The following is a 25,914-nucleotide window of genomic DNA, read 5'->3' on the forward strand; positions in this document are numbered from 1 at the left end:
GTGGATTTTTTTTCCCTTTCCTCCAGGTGCATCCAGATCAAAAAGGGTGAGTTCTAAAGGCTGCTGTGCTAGGCAGATTCATACTGATATAGCACTTGCACCATTATCATGTGCATCTAACGATGGAGGAAATGTGCAGCTCAGGACAGATCTGTAAATCTACACAAAAGAGAGGGAGTACAGTGGTGGTTTTTTGTTGTTTGTTTTTTTGTTGGTGGGTTGGTTTTTTTTAGCTTGTGAAAGGTTTAAGATCTGTTAATAAATATAAAAATCTTTTGTATGCTCAACTATAAAATTCCATAATTTATAGTATGTTTTCTAATATGTATTTTATTATGGCATGTGTACAACAGACTGGCTTTCAAGAATAGCCTTAAAAAGCATGAGCAGCAGAGTAGTTCATCTGTGGCTTTTATATCGGACCATAAATGTTTCAGAAGAATGGTCTGGTGAGGGACTTCTTGACTCGTGTTTTGTTCTGCAGGCTCTGAAAACAAAGAATGTGCATGTATTTAACAAACTATATAGCTTTTTGGTTTGAACTTCAGCTTAATTGAAATCAGTGGCAAAATTCCTCTCTTTTTATGATGAACACTGTGGTATAAAATAATTCCCTTCATCATTATTAATGTACTGTTCTTTCTTCCATCCACTATGTTCTTTAAAGCTGAGTTTTATTTATATGCTGATATTCCTGTAACTACAAACCTAAAGAGAAAGCCTCTGTTTCCATATATACTTTTGCATTTTTTTGCATGATTTCTCTTTGATCTGCCTCTGAATTGAATAATGAAATTTGACTCAATATCCCTCCCACTATGTATAGCTCCTGCTACATCATGTTCTGTTACCTATCATCTGACAGTGTAATTCTTGAAATCTGGCCATTTAATTTGGTCCAAGAAAATGCATCATTTAAGAAAAGGCCATGTTCATTTGACTAAGTGAATGCACATTTCTGTTTTCTTACCAAGCACTGGTGTATGGGCAGTTTCTCATACTGTGTGTGTGGGAATGTTTACAGAATCCTATCAGCAGAAATGGTGTTTGGCAAGAATATTAACTACAAAAGCAGCATTCACAGTTCAGTTTCTAAATATGTTATAATGCTGAATATTCTCATTTCCTTTCTGCATTACCTCTGCCTGCTACAGGACTAGGAAGGTAGCCTCACAGAATTTTTGAATTCAGATTTCACCTTCCCCTGCCACAGGACAGGAAATGAAACCTCCTGAAGCCTGGGATCTTTGCATGAATGGAGGGCATTGTAGATAGGCATCATATTTCACCGTTTCTTGCTGACACCCGCAATGTCAGTTCTTTCCATCCCTGGGACATGCTGGACTGCTTTTAAAGACAACTGCAGTACCAACCTCTTAACTAAGTCAAACCATTTTATTTTCTGCTTTTCCAGTTTCCTAGAATCAATGATTAATATCTCTGTCAAATTACCTGATCTTTAGGAGAGTCAGCAGGACTATTCCTAGGATGAGAACTATGCAGGAGGAATAGGCAATAATGTAGACTGCTTCACCTATAAGTGAAAAAAAAAAGAAAACAGATCTGAAGATTTTACTTCTTCAGTAATAAGAATAAGATTTGAGATCAGGATTAGAATGCAACATATGCAAGCTAAATTAGCAATCAATTCTGACCCCAATAATTAAAATAAGGAAAAGACCGATGGTAGGAATAACTCCTTCCTTGCCAGTTGGTGAAAAATCACCTTCAGACTCCTTTTAGTAAATACCAGTTCCAAAAACCACTGCATATGTGTAGCATTATCTTTTACTCTATTCCATTCCAGGGGAACTGCAACAGACTGTTACTCTGGTTCATATTTTGGAGCACTTTCCCCGTAGATTTTAAGATGTTCATTTTAGTCTGTATAACACAGAAGACCTGATTCTTACTTGTTTGCTAGATCTCTTTTCCTTCTTCACAGTAACATAAATTCAATGTGCAGAAATACTTGATCTAGAATAAAATTAATGTAAAATGGGATATAACACTGTTTCTGGGCCCCATGCCCATGAAGTTTTCTTTTTCTCTTAGGCTTCTCACCAAGAAGCCAATTAAGTGACTTGCATGCTAAAAATTCAAACTCGAGAAAAAAAAAGGAAGTTATTTCAACTTTTGCTTTCCAAATAAAGATCAACTTCTTTTTCCTGGAGGAATGAATCCATCATTTTTGTTCAAATACTCTGAAGAAAAACTTTCAGTTCGAGTGTAACATAAGCCCTGAACCTAGGATGGGGGGGGTTAGATGACTTAAGGAGAGGACTCCAACACAAGACCTTTCTGTTACTTTCCTGTTGCAGTGATTCGGTTGTGTTTGTACAATTAAATGTTTTGTTTATACAGGAACTCAAATGGCAAAATACAGCCTTAGCTGTTCCCTAGGCACTCCAGCTTATGTTGTCAGTGAAATACTCAATGAAGAAGGGATGGAGTCATCACCAGGCACTTGGCTGGGCTGTGAGAAGACCACATTTTTGTCTTTGATTCAGTTATAAGTTATTATATATTGTATATATATTATATGTGGTGTGTTTTTGTGTGTTTGTGCATATGGACACAGAGATCCTAAGTGAGACATTTCTGTATACGCTACACATATGCAACAAACGTAGTGTATATTGTAACACAAACACAGACAATATGGATACTGGAATAGCTCCAGTAAGAGAGAGTAAATATATATTCGACAATGAGGCAAGCAGTGGGCTGGAGCTTAGCAGGGGGTTGGAGCGGCCTGGGTTTTATTATTACTACTATTTCTCAAAAAGCTATCTAAAAGTCAAGTTTTCCAATAAAAGATAAAGTGAAAGCAATGCTTGAACTATCACAAGTTGCAAAGTGTGAACATACCACTTAATGCACAAAGATATCAAAAAATATTTAATGTGCTGAATTTTTTTGAAGGAAGAGAGGCAAAGTTCATCTCAGTCTTAGGACTGTTTATGTCATACATTAAACAACAGATCAGCAGTTTGCCCTCCTCTTAAGTTATGACATTTCTTTACAATGATGAATTTTAGGGGGAAAAATTAGGCTTTTTAGTTTCTCTTAATTGTACACTCAGTGATGTTTAAAAACTTTCTACAACTGGAAGAGCAGCTGTAGGGGTAAAAGTTTCCTAGTTTTTTGAAGCAGAAAGTGAGGTTCACACATATTTAAGGCAAATGGATGGGAGTTTTTAAGTACATCACTTACCACAAGCCTAGGAAAATTATTAGGAGCTACAGTCATGAATTGCTAAGAACAGGCTAACAGCATTTTGCCAAAATATTTATTTTTAAAAAGAAATGGTGATTATAACATTTTCAGTTCTGTGGGGAACACAAGAAAGATTTTAATGATGAGATCATGCTAGAGGACATGCATTTTCTCCTGCCTCTGAGAACTAAGGGAATTTGTAAGGCTAGGAGAGGGTACAGTTTTGTGGCTGAAGGGCTAGTTCTTCAATTTATGTATTCTCTCTGGTTTAAGTACTTGAATGTCTTGATCATCTACCTTTAAAAATGTTGTTGGGTTGTTCATGTTTTTTGATAGGTACATGTCTTTCCCTTCCTAGGATGTGCTGCAGACCCTCAGGGATGCAATGACTGTGGCTGCAGGTTCCACTGAAACACTACCTGGAGCTGTTTATATAGACACACAGACATTTCCAGTGATGAAGTTTGGTAGAGGATAGCTGTGGGCTCAGCAGCAGGACAATTAGTGGGAGTACACTTCTATGTAAATCTGTTTGGTTATGTATACCTGGTGAAATGGCTGTGAATATTTATCAAACAGATCAATTCTGGATGGTGCTCAGAGGTTTCTTGGTTCCATGCAGTTTGTCATAAGCTTTTTTCTATGTTTGTGAAACAGCCGGGTTGGCAACGTTTCATACCTTACTAATTAACGTTTCTGGAGCTGAACTCATATCAGTTCCCACAACAACTGGTGTAATTATATATAAACTGTGTCTTGTTTATCTAGATTCTCAGTGTGGTGATACTCCAATTTAAGACAAAATGAGATTAATTTCAGCAGTTCTCCCAAGAACATTGTAACAGTTCCATATTTCTAGATTTCTCTTCCAGACAAAAATCACTTTAGCTGATGCTGATGAAAGTAAATGCTTATCTTCACACATGAATCAGTTTTCAAATTAAAGTGTGGGAAGCAATCCTTTAAATTATGTGACTCTGTAGAATCAAGGAGATAATTTGCATAAGATAAAGTCAAAATCAGGCTGAAAGTGTGTAATTAGTTAGTCAGCAGCAGCACTTGGCAGTCTGGGGAATTTGTGTTTGATTTATCACTTTTTGGTGTCATTTCCCAAACAACATTAAATTCTGGCTTCATCTAAGCTTACAGCAAAAGTCTCATTAACTTTTATATGGTTAGGACTCTGCCTACATCATGTCTTTTTAAGAGGGTTCTATCAGCCCACGGACAACTGGGTTGGCGTGTCCCCTACTGGGTGTGTGAATGAGTGTAAATCCAGTTAAGATTTCTAAACAATCCTGTATTCACAGCACAAGCTGAAACAACATGCTTCCAACTGAACAGGGTTTTATTTATTTGCCATTATGTATGAATATATGTTTAAGTTTATTATAAAACATTAACTAAAACAAATCTTATCCAATTTCATGCTTTCCAATGCCACTGAATAGAATGGAGAAATCTTGCTGGTTTTTAAACAGTAAGGTGTTTTTTTCTTTAATTATAAAATTAAGAAACAGTTGAAGAAATACAGGTTCTGGAAAGCATGTTCATCTAGAGACAGTCATTGGTTTGAATTGGTGAAAGACATCCTTGCATCGCTCAAAGACAAGCTAAGTAAAAGATTCTTCTGAGATTTTGCTGTATGGACATGAGCAAAATCTATCTCCTTTCCTAGCAGAAAATAGACAAGAAGCTAATATCTTCAAACACACAAAAGGTTGTATTTGACAACTTAGCCATTTTGCCTCTGCACCCTGGGATTCTTCTTGGGATTTGGTTTCAGTAGAGATAAATATTTTGTAAAGATGATAACTCCCTTTGCAGCCTGAGAAATGTACATTTACTAGCATACAAATCCAGGATACCAGGTTAGATCTTTGGCAGCTGGATATATGAAACAATTTGCAATATGGTTTTTATCATCAGGTAGATATCCTGAATAAGAGTCTTCTCCTTGACTTGGCTTCCTATGAGACATTTACAGCTTACAGTTCTCAACTAGTATACATGACAGATCCAACAGATGGAATATTTTATTGTATGGCTTAGGCTGGTCAGCATTCTTTTTATTTTTCTAAGGCGATCCAAAACTCTGTTAAGAGTTCAAGGACAGGTTTTTGGAAAGTATTCAGACTTCAGTGGGAACAGAACTAGCAGGCTACAGGCTGCATTTTGCAAATGTTTATCTGAATCTCGGCGGGAAAGGTATGCTGTCAGAACTAGTCACAGGTGTGAAATATCTCACATTTTACATTTTCTCACCTAGAGCAAGATTTCTTGCATTGTAACTTGTGATATTTAACTGCTTGAGTCATTCCAGCTAAAGAGTCAGGCTTTCCCTGTACACAGCAAAAAGAAATCCACACTTCCAAGACATAGAGAAGACAGTTTGAAAAGCTGGGATTAATCTTCCTCTGATGGTCCCGGACCTTCCTTTGTGTGGCTACACAGAGCACTTAGATGATATACAGGATTCTTAGGTAAGAAATCTTAATGCCAAAATTACACCCAAATACTTGATTATAGATAAACAGGTCTCAGGAATCCCTTTCCCATCAATCTATTTTTATAGAATCATGGAATTAATAAGGTTGGAAGAGACCTCAAAGATCATCAAGTCCAACCTGTCACCCAGCACCTCATGACTACTAAACCTTGGCACCAAGTGCCACATCCAATCCCCTTTTGAACACCTCCAGGGATGGTGACTCTACCACCTCCCTGGGCAGCCCATTCCAATGGCTAACAGCTCTCTCTGTGAAGAACTTTCTCCTCACCTCCAGCCTAAACTTTCCCTGCCACAGCTTGAAACTGTGTCCTCTTGTTCTGGTGCTGATTGCCTGGGAGAAGAGACCAACCCCCTCTTGGCGACAACCATCCTTCAGGTAGTTGTAGACAGCAATAACGTCTCCCCTGAGCCTCCTCTTCTTCAGGCTAAACAACACCAGCTCCCTCAGCCTCTCCTCATAGGGCTTGTGCTCGAGGCCTCTCACCAGCCTCATTGCCCTTCTCTGGACACATTCAAGAACTGTGATACTGTGATACTGTGGTACTGTGATACTGTGAATCTCAATGTCCTTCTTAAATTGAGGGGCCCAGAACTGGACACAGTACTCAAGGTGTGCCCTAACCAGTGCTGAGTACAGGGGCACAATGACTTCCCTGCTCCTGCTGGCTACACTATTCTTGATACAGGCCAGGATGCCATTGGCCTTCTTGGCCACCTGGGCACACTGCTGGCTCATGTTCAGCCAGCTGTCAATCAGTAACCCCTGGTCCCTTTCTGTTTGGCAGCTCTCCAGCCACTCCGACCGCAGCCTGTAGTGCTTCATGGGGTTGTTGTGGCCAAAGTGCAGCACCAGGCACTTGGACTTGTTGAATGCCATCATGTTGGACACTGCCCATCTGTCCAGCCAGTCAAGATCTCTCTGGAGGGCCCTTCTACCCTCTAACAGATCAACATCTGTTTCCAGCTTGGTGTCATCTACAAATTTACTGATGACTGACTCAATCCCCTCATCCAGATCATCAATAAAGATACTGAACAGGATGAGGCCCAGCAGTGATCCCTGGGGGATACCACAAGTGACTGGCCTCCAGATGGATGTGGCACCATTCACCGCCACTCCCTGGGCATGGCCCTTCAGCCAGTTCCTAACCCAGCACAGAGTGCTGCTGTCCAAGCCATGGGCTGCCTGCTTGGCCAGGAGTTTGCTGTGGGGAACGGTATCAAAGGCCTTGCTGAAGTCCAGGCAGACTACATCAACAGCCTTTCCCACATGCACCAGGTGGGTCACCTGATCATAGAAGGAGATCAGGTTGGTCAGGCAGGACCTGCCCTTCCTAAATCCATGTTGGCTGGGCCTGATCCCTTGGCCATCCTTCAGGTGCACAGTGATTGCCCCCAAGATGATCTGCTAAATACTTCCAAGGTTGCCCACTTCAGCAGTAGCTGAAGGATGGAGATGATACAAACCCCTTAATTTTGTACTGCTTTCAAAGCATGATTTAATTTTTTTTTAAAAGGTGTTGGGTATGAACAGTTCTGGGAAGTAATCCAGAGAGTATTGTGATCTACCCCACGCAAGATAGAACACATCATTCTCATTAGCATTGATATTGGTGAATTAAGCGCTTTAGTGTTCTCACTCCATAACTGGGAGTTTCCTTCAAAAGGAAATACAAAATTAACATGGTTTCAACCATAAGAAAATTTGTATATTAATTCTATATCCTTTGTGTCACTTAATTACTACTGCAAATGCATGGAAATTAAACCAGCTGTATGTCTTCAGCCTACAGGATATAATGATCTGCAATTGTGTCCCCTTCTAATGCATGAGAAGGTAAAGCCTGATGAAGTATAACTCAAGCCCCTTCTCAGACCACATATTGTGGCTTCCTATGACACAAAAAGGCAAGAAAGATAGGAGAGAAGTAGGTGTGACATCAAAACTAGTAATTTGTATTACATGTTATCACTACTAGTCTCTAATGACTGTATGAAGAGTCAGGCTCTCATGGGCTTAATAGATTAACTTTACCAATTATAATATAGTGACTGTAAGATATCAGTTTCAAAACCACTTATCACAGAAATTCATTCAGCCTCATTATCTTTATTTTGTTATATAAGCTAAGATAAACAGAGAGATTTTTCCACATTATGTTGAATGGAGCCCACTTGCATGAGCCCATCACTCAAAGGACCTGACCTTTAGTCTTCTCTATCACAGATGAGGGAAATCTCAAGAGCATTTCAATTAAAATCATAAAGTGACATGCCCAAACTCACCATTAATTGAAGAAGAATGGAACTGTGATCTGGAAAGCTTTTCTCCTGGCATTTCTGTATTTACCCAGTGAAAACCTTTCTTCTTAATGGAAATCTGACCTGAATATTAGAAAGTAAATGCCAATTAAAAATATTATTTTAAGATAATAATTTAAGTGAATATTACTGTTTGGTATTTTGATAGGAATCACAGAATTTGGAAGGGCAACTCTTAAAATATTTTTACTGATATTCAATGAACAGAGTGAATGAAAGTTCTCTTTGACATCTTGGTTACACATCCCCTGTAGTTTACAGGAGACAAGTGTGCTTTAAAAATATCCCCTGCCTCAAGACAGCTTAAAATCTCTTTTCACAGAAACAGTTTTAGAAATAGCTCCACCAAAAGAAGTGGGCCCACTGAACCAATAAGGAAGTGATGAGAAATGGGTAGTAGTTTGAGAAAATTTCCAGAAGACAAAGCTTATCCTCCAAATGAATTGCTAGTTCTCAATTCTTTCACAAAAGACTTCCCTTTTTGTGGGCATAATTTTGTTAATTTGAAAATATATATCTTCTGTTGAAATGACAACTAAAGAACATGTATGGTCACTCACATGAACTGCCAGATGGGAAATTTTTATTCCCTAGAAGAATGAAAACAATGTGACAGAGACTGAGGTTTACAATTTGGAATGTCATCTCAATAGCAATGGACTAAATCTTCTTGTAGTTTTATGTTTCTATGAATGCCAAAAGTACAACATAGAGTTAAAATATTTTGGAAACTTAACTTCTTACTTTCTGTCATTAGCATTGCAGTGGTTCATGCTGTGCTCACGTCTCATACAGCAGCCAGTTTCTCACAGTTTTTGTCTTTGCTGAGCCCACAGCAAGCTTTACTCCTCTGAGTACAGGACCAAGAGCAAACATTTGCAACAAGGCATGGCCATAGAAGAGTGGAAAGGTGTGGTGATGTAGACAGCACTTGAAGGTCTGTTTACACCGGTTCTATAGACAAAAGTCCCTTTCACTAGCCCTGGGTATTTGCCTATTGAGAAAGATTTCAGTGTTAAAAGTCATCATCAATGTGACAGTGAAAGTTGTCCAGAATTCCCATCAAGGCCAGATGAATGAGTTTGCAGGAGGGGCTGGAAGATGTCTTTGACAGAGCACTCACTCTGTATGTCTTAATTGCCATGCAAATAACATGGCACCTTACAATTGGACCCATAATCTCTCTCTTTTCAGTTTAGCTGCAAGAGAACTAGACATCTGAAAAAACAAAAGCAAGATTCACAAGACTGCAAATATTCTGTGGAGTATAAGCCAATCCTTTGCTCATCTGAAGGCCCTGCATCCCCAAACTCTTCTTAACTATCAGGAATTTCTTTAACCACAGGACAAACAAGCTTCTGTTCTTTGATCCTGCTTAGGTTGGGGAAGTTTCCAAAATAAAAAGCATTTTCTCCTGAGACTTCCTCATGAAGTGGCAAAAGCTGATGAGCAATTATATGATTATTATCGCATGAGCATCATTTTTTTTTGCTTTATAGGTAAAGAATAAGTCACACAATGGTGTGATCACTCACCTGAACCATTAGATGCACAAAACATGACATTTAAAAAAAAAAAAAAAAAGGTTCATCAGGACACCACCACAGTGCAGTCTCAAATCTAAGCCATGTTATGGTATTACTTTTCCAGGGAACTTGGCATATGATTCTTCAACTTTTCTCAGAGCCTGTATTTTAGTAGTGATAAACTAAGCTTAAGGGTGATGTTTCAGCAACGTGATTTTAATTTCTGGGTAGACTTTGAGTGACAAGAAAAAATTACACCCATATCAGTGGTAACATTTTGGCTGCTAAAACTAAAAGATTAGCTAATTCATTCAATGAAATGCATGATTGCAGTTAATACATATTTTTGAAAGACAGTCTATAAGATGAGGTGATGCAATAGTCATTGGCTTTCATTGAAACCTTTAGATACATTTACCTCTCCCAAGCTGGGTTAAGAATATATGTAATTACATATAGAAGATGACTGGCATACGTATGATGCATTGACAAGTAGCATACCCTAAGAGGATTTACATAGCAAAATAGCTAATGTGACAGATTGGAAGAGGGTACTTTGGTCTTTAATCTGCTCCATGGACCAGATGGCTGGATGTAGCTGGAACATTTTAGAGGTGGCATCTGTGCCTTCAAGTTCAGCTTTAGGCTACAGGAGTCCAGGAACTACTCAGTGATGTGGAACCACCATGTGGTATCACCCCAGTCAGTGGGGACAAACAGGGGATTTGCTTCAAGGGCACACTCTTGATTCAGACTAAACATTAATATTTGCTCCTGTATTGCCATTCACTGCACTAATTCTCTCATAAAGGCTTGGAATGGTCTTCTATATTTGACAAAAATGATTAGCTGACTTCACACATGAAGTCAGTTCTGAGAAAGTACATATATTTCATTTGAGTTAATCCTAGTGTTTCCACTAAAGCCCAAATCCTGAAGTCTCTATTCACAGCAGCGTCTTCTTTAAATCATCAAAGTTCTTTTCTGTGGAATGAAGCCTGTTGCTAAATGTGTGTAAGCTATACTGACATGTAGACTCCAAGAATAAAAGAAAGAAAACCTCACATAATATATCATAGTGTTTGTAAAAGCACTGTACAAAAGTACAACATTAAGACAATGACATGAAGGCTTTAGAACTTTTCTGATCTGTGTAGTATTGCAGGCTCCAAAAATTATTATTTTACTGTTATTTCAGAAAATTCATTTAATGAGACATGTAGTCAATTCTACTGATTTATTACTAATGTACTTCCCCAAATGAGAGAATTTTTTAATTACAATTAAAAGCCCAAAGATAGAAATCTTGCCAAAATCAGCAGTAGCGAAGATATAGTGTATGTCACCATTTTAATACTCTTTGAACTTAATTGTCCTATAAAGTATTATGTGTTACTCACGTAAGTCGCTGAAGCAGGATTTGCTGTGAAGCATGTGATGGAAGAGCTCGCACAAAGCCTGCTCTGCAGGAGGTAAATTCTGACAGGTACACTCCACACGCAGCATCGTGCCCCAGTTGCTGATATAGGCTGCTTTGCAATCAGGGTTTGCAGAACAGGGCATGTCACCCTTGATCAAAGTTTCAAGACAGGCTTCATCACCGTAGCATTTTTTGGTCACATGTCTCCAACACTTTGACCGAAAAGTTGTGTATTTTTTTCTGGTAGAAAAAAACAGAAGTACACAGTGACAGCTTGAAAACTCCACAAGAAGACATTTAAGGATCATCATGAAAAAGAAAGTGTATTCCAAAGGTGCCAATTAAGCTTTAAAAATAACAATATTCAGTGACAGCTGGCCTAAACTCTGCCTTGATTTACGCTCTTGGTGAAATCTGCAAAACTGTTATTTGAGGATAAACTTGGTTTTACTAAAAAAGTTTTTGAGAAAAAGCAAGGGGATTTCTAATGAGCACCTGTGGTGATTTTCCCAAGGTCCAGCAAAACTCAGTGTAAATATCAACAGTCTTTTTAGTCTGGAGAAGACTGACAGGGGATTTAATAGATGTTTATAAATATCTGAGGGATGGGTATCAAGAGAGAGGGCACAGGCTCTTCTCCATTGCACTCTGAGGGCAATAGATACAAGCTACAGCACAGGAGGTTCCACCTCAACATAAGGAGGAACTTCTTCTCTGTAAAGGACAGAAAGCACTGGAACAGGCTCCCCAGAGAGGTTGTGGAGTCTCTCTGGAGACTTTCAAGACCCATCTGGATGCATTCCTGTGTGGCCTGCACTAGATAATATGGTTATGTGGTCTTGCCCTGGCAGGAGGGTTGGCCTTGATGATCTCCGGAGGTCCCTTCCAACACCTAATATCCTGTGATCCTATCTCAGACCTTCAGAGAAGAAACACAGATAGTGAAATTAGGCCACTCATCACAAGAAAACCAAAACAGTAGATCAGTTTGCTGTGCAGTGTGGTGGAAGAATGAATACTCAAATTATTTTACATAAAATAATCTATATTCAACACCAATCCCTCCTTCCCCCCTAACAAAATATAAAATGTCCAAGGCTCACAAAAAATTATAAGTAATTCACTTAATCTTAGACATTAATGATACAAGAAGAGATAACTTGTTTCCCAGCTCAACAACCTTAAATTATTTCAGTTTACTTGCTCTTAGAATGAAATTGGCTTTTAACTACATATGACAACAGAAACATCTATTAAAAGTTAACTGAGGAATCTCTAAATATTAATTAAAACACAATCTATCACTTGCATTAAATATTAAGGGATAAAAAAAGGGTAAAATTTCATTCTATATTGTACATTAGTATACTAAATGATTGTTTCCTTAATCATAACATTAGGCTATCAATGTACTGTTGATATTGTGTAGCTGTAACAAGCACGTCACATGGAAAAACATGGACTGTTACAATGCCATCTAGGACATTTACAATAAATGTTTTCATTGCACAAGCACAAAATTTCAAAGCAGATGCCACCCCTGTGCTAATGGAATTCTTTTTATTCACCTCCTGATTTATAGATATGGCTAGTCTTAATTCACAGACTAATTTTGCCAATTATATCCACTTATCGTCAGAGGCAGGACATGTGATTGTTTCCAAAATAATGGATAATTCAGCAAGTCTTGCTTATGACATTACATGTGTACACATGCACATGCACACACGTACATTTGTAGCCCAATTGTTCTTGAAATAAAAAGGGGCAATTCACACTGGCATCAGTCTGAATAGCCTACACAGAACAGCAAGCATCTCTTGGCCACCTGGTTTGTTGACTGAAAGTTAATTTGAGCAAAGCTTTGAGGTAAAGTTCAGGTCTAATCCACAAGGGAACTCCTGACTACCCTGAAAAGCAAAACTGACCATGCACAAATGGTGACAGTTAAGTAGAACTATGAATACAGACTAATCCTGTTGTGTATTTTCTAAAATAAAATCAAAGCTGAAAACTCTGTTAGTGTCCTTGTGAGTTTGGTGGTCTGTGCATGTGTCAGGGGAGCTTATTTTCAAGTATCAGTATGCTTGAGATGAAAAGAATAAGACAACAGTTTTCTGAAGGGGCCAAGTTAGTTATATGGCCATTGTGTACAACAGGTCAGACTCTGCTATGGAAGAGGTAATTACTTTAAACAAACAAACTTTGTGCAGTCTGCACAATGTATGCAAACTGCTAGAGGGCGAAGGGGCAGACTGGCAGGTGCTTTTGGAAGAAAGTGGTAATGAAATACACAATGCCATAGTTTGTCCAGCAGAAATAGTGTTGAGTCATGAAAGAGGCAGAAAGCCCACACAAGATTTTAGATCTTTCTGAAAATGAAACTTTTCACTTTACTCATGGAATTACCACAGCTGATGCAAACATCTGTGAAGATATCAAACAACAGTGATAATATACAACAGAAACAGCCCAGAAAAACAAAATTGCTATAGATGAACTATATGGCATATATATAACAATTCTTTGATAAAAACCTTATTCAGAAGCCCATTACTAGGCAAATGTTGCATCTACTTGCCTGCACAATTCATTCTCTTCACACATGTGAATTACATTCAGACATGATGGGGCTGGAACTGCAGTAACAGCACAGGGCTTGCCGTGAAGAAGTTCTTTGGCTCTATGGCAGGATTCATCAGGATGGATACAATCACAAAATGCCATCATTTGGGCAATCTCAACAGGCATGTTTTGATAAAAGAACCTTATGGCTCCTTGACATTCTTCCATGTTGCACTTCTTATTTACTGAGCAAATCTTAAGGTACAGGGACAATTGTTTGTTACAAACTTCATCTTCAACACACTCCTTGTTCACATCCAGACAGGTTCTGTTTGCTGTGTATGCTAGAAAGAGCAACAGTTTTTTAAATGAACATGACAAGAAAACCTTTCTCAAGTGATGATTAGTAGTCAACCTGCCTGCAACACTGCCATTAGAAACAGGTTGGACTCCCCAAAACATGAATTCAGCCTTTTCACCCTTGCCGCTTTTTAGCCTATTGTGTGATCTTCATATTTCTCCCTTCCACGGCTTGGCCTTCTTAAGTGGCCCTTTTACAAGTTCTACCCTGGCCAGATAAAAAGAAGAAAGTGAAAACTGGCAAGATGGAAATTTTTTCATGTTATGTTACAGATTTTGGAAACTAGTGGTTAGTGGACACCTGAAACTGCTGCAACCTGTAACATGCAGTTTTATGATAGGCCACATATTAAGTAATAGAAAAAAAATATATATATAAATGGCATTTACGTGTTTTTAAAGCTAGTTTATATATTTCTAGCTTATGCTATAAACCTTCCAGAAGTTTTAGATGTTTATGTCCCTAAAAATGTGTATGGGATTTGCCTCTGTAAAATTAACAGAATCAGTATTGTTACCTGATATTTTCTTACTATTATTCTTATCTAATCAGTAGCTTAACAGAAAATATGTTGGATCTATTGACTCCCTTCTCTTCAGTATGGAATGAAAAGTATTCCTTTTAATGTCAAAACATACTGCACATGATCTGAAAACAAAGGTAAAACCAGTTATTAGGATTCATAAGTAAATTCAGACTTACATTTTTTAGAGAGAGTAGATAAACTCCATTGTTTTTTTGTTTCTGTACTAATATTATCTAGAACAAAATGATACAGATACAGGCATAAATCATGTGATAAATCATCTCTTAGTTTAGTTTGTAACTTTAAAGTATTGTCTGCATTACTGATAAGTAGTATCAGTAGTAAAAAAAACCCAAACCAATAAAACAAATAACCTTGACCTGTCAGCTTGTTAATGAACTCGAACACCATTTTGCATATATTCACAAATTTTGGGGATAAAAGCACAGTTTATCAATGTCTGCACATATTTTCTGCATAATTAGAGATAGCATGAGTGCAAGAATAGTTTTTAGAGCTGCTCAGCACAGAATAAAGTCAAATGTCTTGTGAATAAATAAAAGGCCTTACAATGTTTATTGGTGCACAGTTTTCAAGCTCAACTAAGCTTAACTAACTGTCACTGTAAAAGTCAAGGCAGGTAAACAATTTTTGCTGTTAGAAGATTATTATTGCTGGTTTTATAATGTTTCTTGTTACAGTGTAATACTAAAAGGGACTGATTTGAATCAGATTGTATCAAATTAACACACTGAAGGACAATAGTATTTGTACGCAGGCTACCACTTTGCTATTAGATTATTGATTTGCAACTTAATAAGCCTCTTAAAACTATCCTGTTTCCAGGAAAACCTCTTTCACAGGCCTCTGCACACTATTGTTATGTAAGAAAGCATTCAGACTACTGGAATATGACTAACCTGTGTAGGTCTCCTCCTCCTCATCATCATCACTGTTGTTGTCATCATCGTCATCATTGTCATCATCACCACCATGATCATTGTCATAATTTTCACTAGCTGCTGAAGCTTGACTTTCTTGAGAGTATTGTAAACAAGGGTTGTTAAATATTTCTTTCCATGTTTTAATGCATTTCATCTGAAGTGGCTCTGAGCACTTGCACTCTCCCAGAACTGTTTTGCTCAATTCTTTCCCCGCTGACAAGCACACCTGGTTGACCATTGGGAGCCTGCATTTTGCCATGCCCACCTGGCATGCTCTCTGGAAGCTCTTGTACACTACAGAGCAGTAAGGGTCCTCTTGACAGCGTTGTTTTGCAATATTGCAGTCATTCTCTAATTCTTCTGGGCGTCCTTGGTCCTTGGGGTTTTTGTGTTGCCTGAAACTCAGCCCAGTATCTGATTTTGATGAAGTATCCAAATATTCTGTACAAACAGAATATTTGGTGCAGAGATATAACTCAAATGGAAGATGAAGCATTGTCACTGGTCAGCTCAAAACAGGAAAAAAAAACTCAGGAAAAGGATAATTGTCTTAATGCAATGAAACAAATGAAAAAGCCTTACTTTCCTTCTGAGCTGTATGCTAATACATAATAATTTCAGAGCCTTGCAAACCAATGAATCTTCCTCATGCTTACTGTGTCCTGGTAGCTGTATAATGCAACAACTCAACTCCATATGAGCCTTTCATATACCAAGTAATGCTCAGTTACAGAGCCAGGCTTTCTGAAGGGAAACAAGTTCTCAAAATAATAAAAAATAAACTTAAAGGAGCTGGGCCCATTGATTACAATATATTTTTAAAAGGATACATTTTATATGTTACGTGCAGCTTTATGAAGCTGTGTTTATCATACCCAGTAACCTCTCCCGCATGTAGTGAAGATGTTCCTATAATACTGTGTGACACAACTGCACACCTGTGCACCCCCAGTTGCTCACACTCCATGCACTAGGTGGCTGGACATGGCTTTCTCTATGTAACACAGATCCAGTGGTGCTCAGGGCTCCTTGGGCAACAAGCAGCCCTCAATACACATTGCATTTTTATTCTTGCTTTCCACTGGATTGAGCATGAGCTTTAGAAAGTTTGAACTTATCACATGCATTTACTGGCTTTGTTTATTTTAAAGCGGATGTGGCATTGCTCTTGTATGCACGTTGGAGAGTATCACAGAGAAGACAAAACTTTTTTCTTTGGGGGGGGGGAGAATTATCAGCTTTGAGAAATATACAAAGAAACCTGAATCCAGTTAAAATTAGAGTTACAAAATTATGTATTTCTCTTTACTCTTTATAATTAAAACATATTTAGTTACCTTTATTAAAGCTGCACTGTTTCCCAAGAAAAGTTGTGATGCTACAGAAATTATCTGTAGTGCAGATGCAGTTTTTAAATTCTGGGTATTTTTCAGCCAGGACCTGGATGATCCTATTACATCCAATAGTATCTTCTGCCTTGCATCTATTACCTAGAACTCACCATTAAAATGATAATGTTGTTAATGTTTATGAATACTTAAGGGATGTGGTTACATAAAACAATTCAATTGAAGCACAAAAATAATATGCTTTGCCAAGAGAAGATGGTTTGAACTTTATTTAGTTTGAAAACCTGTCAGAATTTACAAATTTGAAATAATACTCAGAGTGATATAATAAAGTTTGGCTACAATATTGCCTTCTTTTATTTGATCTAACCCATCGCCAGCATGTCTGCCTCTGTTCTCATTTCCAAAGTACATAAAACTTATACCTTTTATTCTAGGTAGATGAGGCACAGAGACCAAATGAAATAGGTGCACAGGAGTTGAGGGACACATCCTGAACTGAGGCACTGAGACACGAGACCTGGTCATGAGTAGAACAAGGTGCCTGGTACAGGGACAGGAGTTCATGGTGCAGGTAACTGCATAAGAGACGGAATGTAGGAGGACAAGCACAGTCCTGTAGTAGTGGTGATATGAACCCTATCCTGAAGGGTGGCAGATCTGGTTCAGATCCCTCACTCCTGTGAGGATAGCATGAGCCTGTCCATTTGAATATCCCCTCAGACCTATGGAACAACTTCATTGCCTATGTTTGACAATGACAACAGATTTAATGTAGTCCAAGAATATTCTGATTTGCAGGTTTTTTCAATAACAAAAACTAAGGGAAAGTTAATATTTTAAAGAGTGAATATTTAATATGTGCAGAAGCCTTAGTTTGCCAGTCCAATTTCAAGCCTGTGTGTGCTTGGACTCAGTGACAAAGTCACTCACAGAGGCTGTCAGGTCATACTTCCCTTGTATGTGTAGTAAAGAGAGAGAGTATGTACTGCAAAGGTAAATCAATCAACCCTCTACTTTATGGACCAAAGGTTTTTAGAAGTACTTCATTACTTAATGGTGCTTTAGAAAGTTAATTAAGAAGTAGCTTAATACCATTTAAGAAAGCTTTATTTTGTGAAAGCTATAGTTGACCTTGTCAAAAAAGGCAGGCAGGTCCCCAAGCCTCCACATTTCCTCTCTTCATCTCCTAAGTATCTCCCCGTATGCAAGATAAGGAGCATGTGGCTTGCAAGATCCAGACTGGTCATAGGGCAGCACAAGGATAATTTTAATCCAACTGAGCCCATATGCTATTGTCTCTGCCCTGTCAAAGGTGATATCTGGCTTCCTGCTTTGCTGCTTCCCTGGTGATTACTGTGAAGCAACAGAAACTGTGCACTCTAATAGAAGTGCAAAGCTAGCAACCATGTGTCACTGCCACTATGGACACGATTTAACGTGATTAGAGTTTTAATGTCGTTTATGTGTTGTTGACACAAATAGCAGGGGAAAGCAGCCTAGGTGAAGGTCTGCAAGCGGAAACAGCACATTTTGCCTGTGCCTGAAGGAATGAGTATTAGTTATTCCAGAGCGCACATCTCCATTGTACTACTCCAAAATCCTTTTGCAAATAGTGTCATGGCCCTTATCCACTTACTGTTGATGATTAGGGAGCCTTTGGGGATATATTAAAATGTGCACTGGTAGAAGTGGACATCCAGCAAGAGCTGCAGTTCTCATTGCCTGCTCCCAATTCACATCTTCTATCAGCAAATGAGGAGGCAATGGTACCTGGGCTTCCCTGTACCTCTCTAACCCCATCTCCAACTCGCCATCTAGGTGTTTAGAAGAAGAGCATGGCTGTGACCCTTACCCCTCATCTCTTTCTTTTTACCAGTAGTCAAGGAGCTCAGGAGATCTACTGAAGGTCACAGACACAGGACATTACCTAACCACAAAAAATAGGGTGGAAAGATATAGGAACTATGGAAGTCTATGGAGGTTGCTGGGTATGTATGTTACTCTATACCTCATCAAGCGAGTAAGGGATAATAAAAGAATTTCAGAGGAAAATTCAGAAGGACAAATTTCAAGGGTAGAACAAGAGCAAGAAAAATTAGAAGTGCTTTGTGTTAAAATGAGCTAATTTACAATACTTATGACTGTATTCTTCAAGGTTCTGAGGACACCTTAAGGGTGGAGGTGCGTAGAAGTTGGAGAATAAGAAACACAAATCCCACTATATGTTATGCAGCACCTCAGCCTCTCTTAAGTGATCTGTCTTCATAACATTAACGAGACAGGTACAGGGGCTGTGTTCAGTGACTACAGCAGCTGACAACTACCGAGTGGAAAGTAGGTTGTGGGGCTAAGAACCTACAAAGGACACAGAAAAATAAGGAAGCACATCAGATTCATGGGGTTCCCTTGCCTGGCTTCTTGAAAGCTGTGTAGAAATAACCTGTTGTCAGTATTGTTTGTACACAGTGTTGGTTCAGATGTGATGAACAGTAGAAAATATTTTATTGCTGGTTTTCAATTATTTTTACTTTGCCATTGATAGTTCTAGGTAATATATTTTAGCGTAGACATATGCTTGCAAGGCATTTACAAAAATACACTCTGACCTAATGCTTGTCAGACATTATTAATAATCTGATTTATTTATATGTACATAGTTTGTGTACATGGAAACACTGATAGAAGTGTGACAGAGCAGAAGCTGACACTCCCATGGTAATAATCTCAGTTCTTGCAGTCAGCACTTCAGTCATCTCAGCAGGATTTGCATCTAAACACTGCAGAGGAAAGTACTGGGTTTTCCCCTCTAATACCAGTGAGATGACCTCTGGATTTCTATGTCCAGTGCTGGGCTCCTGAGGACAAGAGGAACATGGGCATACTGAAGTGGCTGCTGTAAAGTGCTACATATATGATTAATGAACTGGAGCATCTGTTCTACAAAGAGAGACTGAGGGAGTGGGGATTGTTCAGTCTGGAGCAGAGAAGACTCAAGAGTGTAACAATAGACATATCTGTGTGTATAAATACCCAATGAGAGGGAGGTGAATAAAGCAGGGACAGACTCCTCAGTGGTATCCAGGGACAAGAGAAGCATTGCAAACTGAAGTACAAGAAATTCCATTCAAGTATTAGAAAAAATAGCTCTAATGAGAGCCATCTAACAGTGATCTAACCCTAGAGAGGTTAGATCCATCACTGGATATGTTCAAAATCCAACTGGACACCATCCTGGAATATGGCGTGCAGCTGACTGTGGCTTGATCAAGGGGTTTGGACTCAATCTTCAGAAATCCCTTCCTACCTGAATGATTCTTTTATTCTAAGAAAAATAAACTCTTCCAAACATAATTCAAAGAGTGATTCCTTAATATTAAAGTGATCTGAGATTTCCTTTTTCTTTTTTTTTTTGTTTCCAGCTCTGAAAAATTAAGAAAATGTATATTCATGGTTAAAACAAAGCTCCTAAATTTCTAATTATCTTTTTTTCTCTGAAATCAGTGACTAAAGAAAGGGAAAAGCAGCAGAATCCAAATATTAAAATCCTTATTCTGCAGTAATGAAATGTTTCTGACATTTTCAAAGAGAAAACTTTCGATTCCATCATTTTTCCATTCTGATCTGGAAGGTGACTCAGATATTTTCAGGGCCCCCTTTCTTTTTTCAATAGCACAGTTAAAAGAAGCTTTGGACTCAGAGGACTACAAACTGTGGCTACAAAAATGCTGCTGTAGTAGCAGGGAAGCAGTTATAGACAGTTTGACTGAGCTAGGAGGACTTATGCAGTCATCTGGACTGTGCTCCTAGACCTGCTCTAAAGAACAAAAGATGGAGGTCCTGATAATGTAACCATTTAACTTGGTGGTTACAGCAGGGGTATAATTATTATTTGTAATTAGGTTTTTCATCAAGAAACTATCAAAAGGAATATTTGCCCTATTGCCTTTTGCCTCCAGCTAACATGTTCCTACTTAACTTTTTTCATTCATACAGCTCATCCCTGAAGTTTTTAGTATTGCACATGTAGAGTACTCAACAGATAGTATAATGTTATTCTCACTAACAATTATGCTGGCAGATTTTCTGCCACTCTCTTTTTGGGCTCTCAGAGAGGTACCATCAGCTGTCTGACTGAAGGTTTACATCCTCTGGAATCTTGGCACTTGGTAACCACCTTTAGAATGATTTCTCCTAGACTGAACAAAATATCTGAGTGCTCTGCAGTGCTGGAGAGTGTTTCCAAAGGCTACTATCCCAAGGAAACATACATATACAAAACTAACCAGGAAGAGTTTAACTGCAGCAGGTTTATCTGACCCAGTTGCAAATACCATTAATAACTGTGGATAAGCACATAAGACAGTAAGTGAGGTAAATCACACGTTATGGGACAACACAACAAATCCAAAAGGGAGACTACAGAAATCATTCTGGCCCACTTTGTCTGGTTGGAAGATATGATGAAGAATAGGCTACAGTACAAATCCTGGTCTTTATATCAAGTAGTCTTGGTGCTAATACCTCTGTGAATGATGTAAGAGGAGCAAATGCTCCTGATTTGGGGAAGCGGTTTGGTTCCAGGGACCTCATTTTTAAGTTGCTATCCTGAATCTGAGAGTACTGCATACTTTTTTTGTTCTACTCCCCCTCCAGCCCCACCCCCAAACAGCAGTCATATTTTCTGAAACTGTACCCCTTCATATACAGTATTTAAAAAGTTGATAGAACATGAACTGAAACCCAGTTCCTTTGTGGGCTGTGCTTTAACCACTAGGTTATCATGTATTTTTCATTTACTTTGTCCATTCTTTAAAGTATTCAGCCACTCTATGCACAGCAGATACATATCTGGAACAGGACACACGAAAAAGAAACCCTCAAAGAATTTTCTGCAATTATCCTTGTGACCTGGGGCACTTTGGTTCAAATCTATGCAACAAATGAAGAGACAGAGTCATTCAGGTGACTTAAACTGCAGATGAGTGTTCTAGTAATGGACTATTAAGGATGAAGTCAGGCAGCATCTCCTAATGCCTTGCTTCTCATGCAGACCAAATGGCAGACTGGGTCCTGATGGCAAGACAGATAGAGGGACATTCACTTCATCAACTCTGATGCAATCGAGGCTCAGATTTTGGCATCAGGACACAGCTAGTGTTGTTTAAATTATATCAAAATAAGGAGAAGGCAGTTTTCCATGGAGATATAGATACCTCAGATTCCCAATGACCTGCCTTATACAATTAATTTGCTAGACATGACAGTTATGAAACAAAATATGCTCAGCTGCACTCATGAACAGGACCAATGTATGGAATAAGCTGATGGGCAATGACTGTGTTTATATTGTTGCACTTTTGCATAGCACTTGGTCTGGACTGGGTCAGACAGACTGCAAAGCTGCCATGTGCAGGAATGGCTTCCTCTAGATGATGTTGAAGTCCCATCCAACCTAGCCTTCAAGACAGGGGCAAATCAACAGTTCCAAATTATGGAAAGCGAAGTTGGAACATTTTTACAGCTGTATGCTGGTTTTATTTAACAAGATCCCACAAGAGCACAATTCCTTCTGAATTCAGGCTTCTTGAGTTGGTTCAGATTCTGACTCTGTTCAGAGTTCATAATTTTTTATTACCTTACTGAAAGGACTGTTACTGAAAATATTATTGGCCACTGTCAAGGATTTCAGAAGTTTACTGTCTTGCTATCATTTGTGGTTTGAAAACCCGCTGTCTTGATTCACTTACCATGACAACATTATGATAAACTATGAGTATGCAACTGTTCAGCAACCCTAAACAAAGCTGTGAGCACCATAAAGAATTACCTGAAATATTGCAGACATCTTCAACAACATTCCAGACACTTTCACATCCATTTGCAGCATTTATACATTGTTGCCTTAAGTTCAGACAGTCAGTTGTCTGGGCAGTAGATATACTTGTGAAGTACATGAGCAACACTGTAAAAACAGAATATGATGACCATCTAATAGAACAGATATTGTACTATACTTTTCCATTAACATTTAGATTACAGCAATATAATTTACTGTGATTTATCTATAGATTCAAATTTTCTATGAAGTTACATTTTAACAGAATAAAACTTCTTCCATTTCAACACTTAAAATTTAAAACTGAGTTTTAAATTTGTGAAATTGCCTTGAGATATATTTTGTATTGGTTCTGCCCAAGGATTATGTCAACCGTACTTATCTACGACATCCGTTCATAGATACATAGAAATGATTGCAGTTCTGAGACCCTTAATAAATTTAAGAAAGACAGACACCATAAAATTCAGAGAAAAGAGCATTTTATTTGGGCTGCAACTTTGTCAAGCTAGAAACTACACAGGAATTCCTCTGAATAGACTGTGAGAAAGAGATTTGACAGCTACTCAAATGTTAGATAATAGATGAGATTTTATTTCATATTACAGTACTCTTCACTTTCTTTGTTTTTACTTCACTGATGCGTTGCTCTTGGCAACAACTACCACATTTATGTCTTTACCTGCTTCTCTTGGACCCAAGGACCAATTTAATTGCATAAAAATGTTCTGAAACTGAACAATGATATGGATGTTTCAAGGTAAAGAATTTTAAATCATCACCACCTCTGGTTTAGCAGTAGAAAAACTGAAATCTCTGCTAAAAAAGAAATCATTTGGGGTTTTGCTCTTTCATCAGCATTCCCAGTGTAACACAACTTCTAATTGATAACCATGTGTCTCAATTTTCTTTAAAATTAAGTTTCAGACACATGATTTCAGGCCTTATCAAGCTAGCTGCTGAACACCTAATGCTAGTATTTCCTTTATATATTGAAGGACATAGCATCTCATAGACCAAGTCTCCTATTTTCACTTATGTTCAGGGAAGTTCATATAGAATTTGAGGAACTGCCAGCACTGTTTAATTCCTTAAACATCATCTACAAGAAGCATGAAATATTCTCTCAGGACTTGTCTAGACCATATCCAGAGAAATGGTATGTTTCAAATGACACATTTTGAGAAATAAGAAATGAAATATCAAATAAGACTCTCAATAATCTTGAAGAGAATCTACCTTTTAGAGGTACTACCCTGTTTAGGGTGATTTCACTTCTGCAAATGATGCTTACCTGTGATATAACAGTGCTGTTGTAGCAAACACTTTCTGGTTGCATGTTGATAAAGATGAAGCAATGCTGAGTACTTTATAACCAAGAGATACAATAGCATCTAGTGTGTCTGAGATGTGTAAAAGGCTACATATGCTTAGTATAGATGGTGCCAGTCCTTCCTCAACTGTGCTTATTCCTGACAGTTCCTTGATCTGTGCAGGGTTGGTTATAACCTCAATAATTTCCAGCTTGATACACTCTTTCAGGCCGTGTCTGTCAGTCACTCTGGAAGGCTGATTGATACAAATGGATCCTGCTACTGGTCTTTGAGGAATGTCTAGCTGGGCAGACGTAAGGGCAATTTTGGATGCTTGTAACATTTTAGTCCTGAGACTGTCCCCAAAAGGTTGTTTGTTATTTGTAATTGTGAAATTACTCACTGTTTATTGAGATAGAGAAAAAAGGTGCCAAATACCTTACAGGTGAAAAGGGGTGTGTATGTATATAAGGCAATACAACACACCCAGGGACTTTATTATGAAAAGGTGTTTTGGGGAGGACCATTTACTTATTTTATAGGTCTAACATGATGGAAGATTTACATATCTTACTAGGGTTTAAAGCACAATGCCCCTGCACTGTTTTCCTCCCATTAAAACAACTTTTCAGAACTATGGCTGAAAATGAATAGACAAAGTAGACCTAAGTGAGCAGAGGATCAGCAGCTCCTGCTCCTTTGGTAGGATTATTTCAGAGTGTGTTTACTCTGAACCTATCTTGACCACAAAAAGAGGAGGTGCTTTTGCAAAGACTGGCATAATCTGTGATTGAAGTTAATTCAGTCTAAGAAAGGGCTTCTAAAGCTCCAATGCCATATTATGGTGAGTCTTTTTTTCTGCAGCAGTACAGAGAGGACACTGTGGCAAGCCTACATGAAACAAATTGGTCTATATGATTTCAGAATTTGGTGCACTGTAGCTGATACAATTGCTTAAGTTAATGTTTATTACATTAGTCATTCACTTTAGTTATTTACTCTTGTGTTTGAAGCACTCAGCCACTACTGCCTATCTTGAAGAGTTCAGGGTTAGTTTGTACCTAAAACTTTTAGAGGGATTCAATTTTATATGAATTTAGATTTCTCCAAATGTTTGTATTTTTTATACAGACATCTATTGGCTCACTGGGGAGGAACATTTTACCACCTCCATTTTGCAGAGAACTAAGTGATGGAGGAATTAATCTGCCAAGACTGCAGAATTGTTAACTGTCAGGTAACCAAGAACAACAGGGAACCAAGCTATGGTTTCTGACCAAGTGTAAGAGCCCCAAGATAGCCATCTCCAAAGGCAAAAAGCAAACTATAGTTGAATGTAACTTGAATATATTTCAAAAGTGTTAAAGGACAACTTCATTGTAACAAAACCTAGGGCAGAAATACCTACAGAATGTTTTCTACAGTGGGATATGAGTTTAGAGAAGTGGGATGCTAGAGATCAAGATGTATACAATATGTAGAGAGATGAAAAGAAGAAAAAAAGCAATTGAAATACACTTGTCCCAATGTATTCTCTTCTACTAATTCCTTCTGTGCTGGCTTTGTTGATTTCCCCTTTTTCTCCACTTAGACAAAAAGGGAAATGTTAATAGCCCTTTTTGTAGCGCTGCCAGCATGAAATGCTCTCCACTCAGCAAACAAGTGGCTGTTATTTACAGGGCATCCCGTGTGTCTCCTCGTCTGGTCAACTTCTTGCTAGTGCCGTCCCTACTACCCTGCCCTAACTCCCGCTTCAGACACCGGCCGGAGCCTGGTTGGAGACGGGTGAGCCAAGCCACAGGGCCTCAGCACCGCAGGTTAGTACAAACCCCCGACAACTACCTGGTCCCCCCCACTTGACGCTCCCTAGGAGACGCAGCTTAGAGAGGGAGCTGTACGGGGAACCCGTCAAGGGAAGAGCGCGGAGAGAAACGAGAGTCCTGGCCGGGCTGGGGGCTGTCTCCCTCCCCTCTTCCCGCGGCACTTACCGAGGCAGAGGAGCGCTGCCATGGCCGACT

The 25,914-nt window shown here is 38.6% G+C and overlaps 1 protein-coding gene across 1 annotated transcript; it reads right to left on the reverse strand.

Annotated features, from left to right (window-relative positions):
- Nucleotides 1-230: 230 nt before the first annotated feature.
- Nucleotides 231-25,914, reverse strand: GFRAL (GDNF family receptor alpha like). Its single transcript, XM_054179945.1, has 10 exons — nt 25,885-25,914; nt 22,575-22,709; nt 16,733-16,891; nt 15,372-15,836; nt 14,628-14,684; nt 13,581-13,908; nt 10,980-11,239; nt 8,018-8,116; nt 1,453-1,534; nt 231-487 (listed from the first exon to the last, which is right to left on the reverse strand). The coding sequence occupies exons 1-10, from the start codon at nt 25,904-25,906 to the stop codon at nt 400-402; spliced, it is 1,695 nt and encodes a 564-aa protein (XP_054035920.1). The 5' UTR covers nt 25,907-25,914; the 3' UTR covers nt 231-399.

This window comes from Dryobates pubescens, chromosome 3 (genome assembly GCF_014839835.1).
Source record: "Dryobates pubescens isolate bDryPub1 chromosome 3, bDryPub1.pri, whole genome shotgun sequence".
Classification (NCBI taxonomy): Eukaryota; Metazoa; Chordata; class Aves; order Piciformes; family Picidae; genus Dryobates; species Dryobates pubescens.

What these genes read in the sequence shown, in the direction of transcription:
- GFRAL (XM_054179945.1), bottom strand. Translation starts at nt 25,906, where the DNA reads ATGGCAGCGCTCCTCTGCCTCG. An exon ending in AGATGTCTGCAATATTTCAG is followed by an intron (nt 16,892 to 22,574) that starts GTAATTCTTTAT and finishes TTTAATGGTGAG; the next exon opens with TTCTAGGTAATAGATGCAAG. An exon ending in GGAGGAGGAGACCTACACAG is followed by an intron (nt 14,685 to 15,371) that starts GTTAGTCATATT and finishes ATTTTGTTCTAG; the next exon opens with ATAATATTAGTACAGAAACA.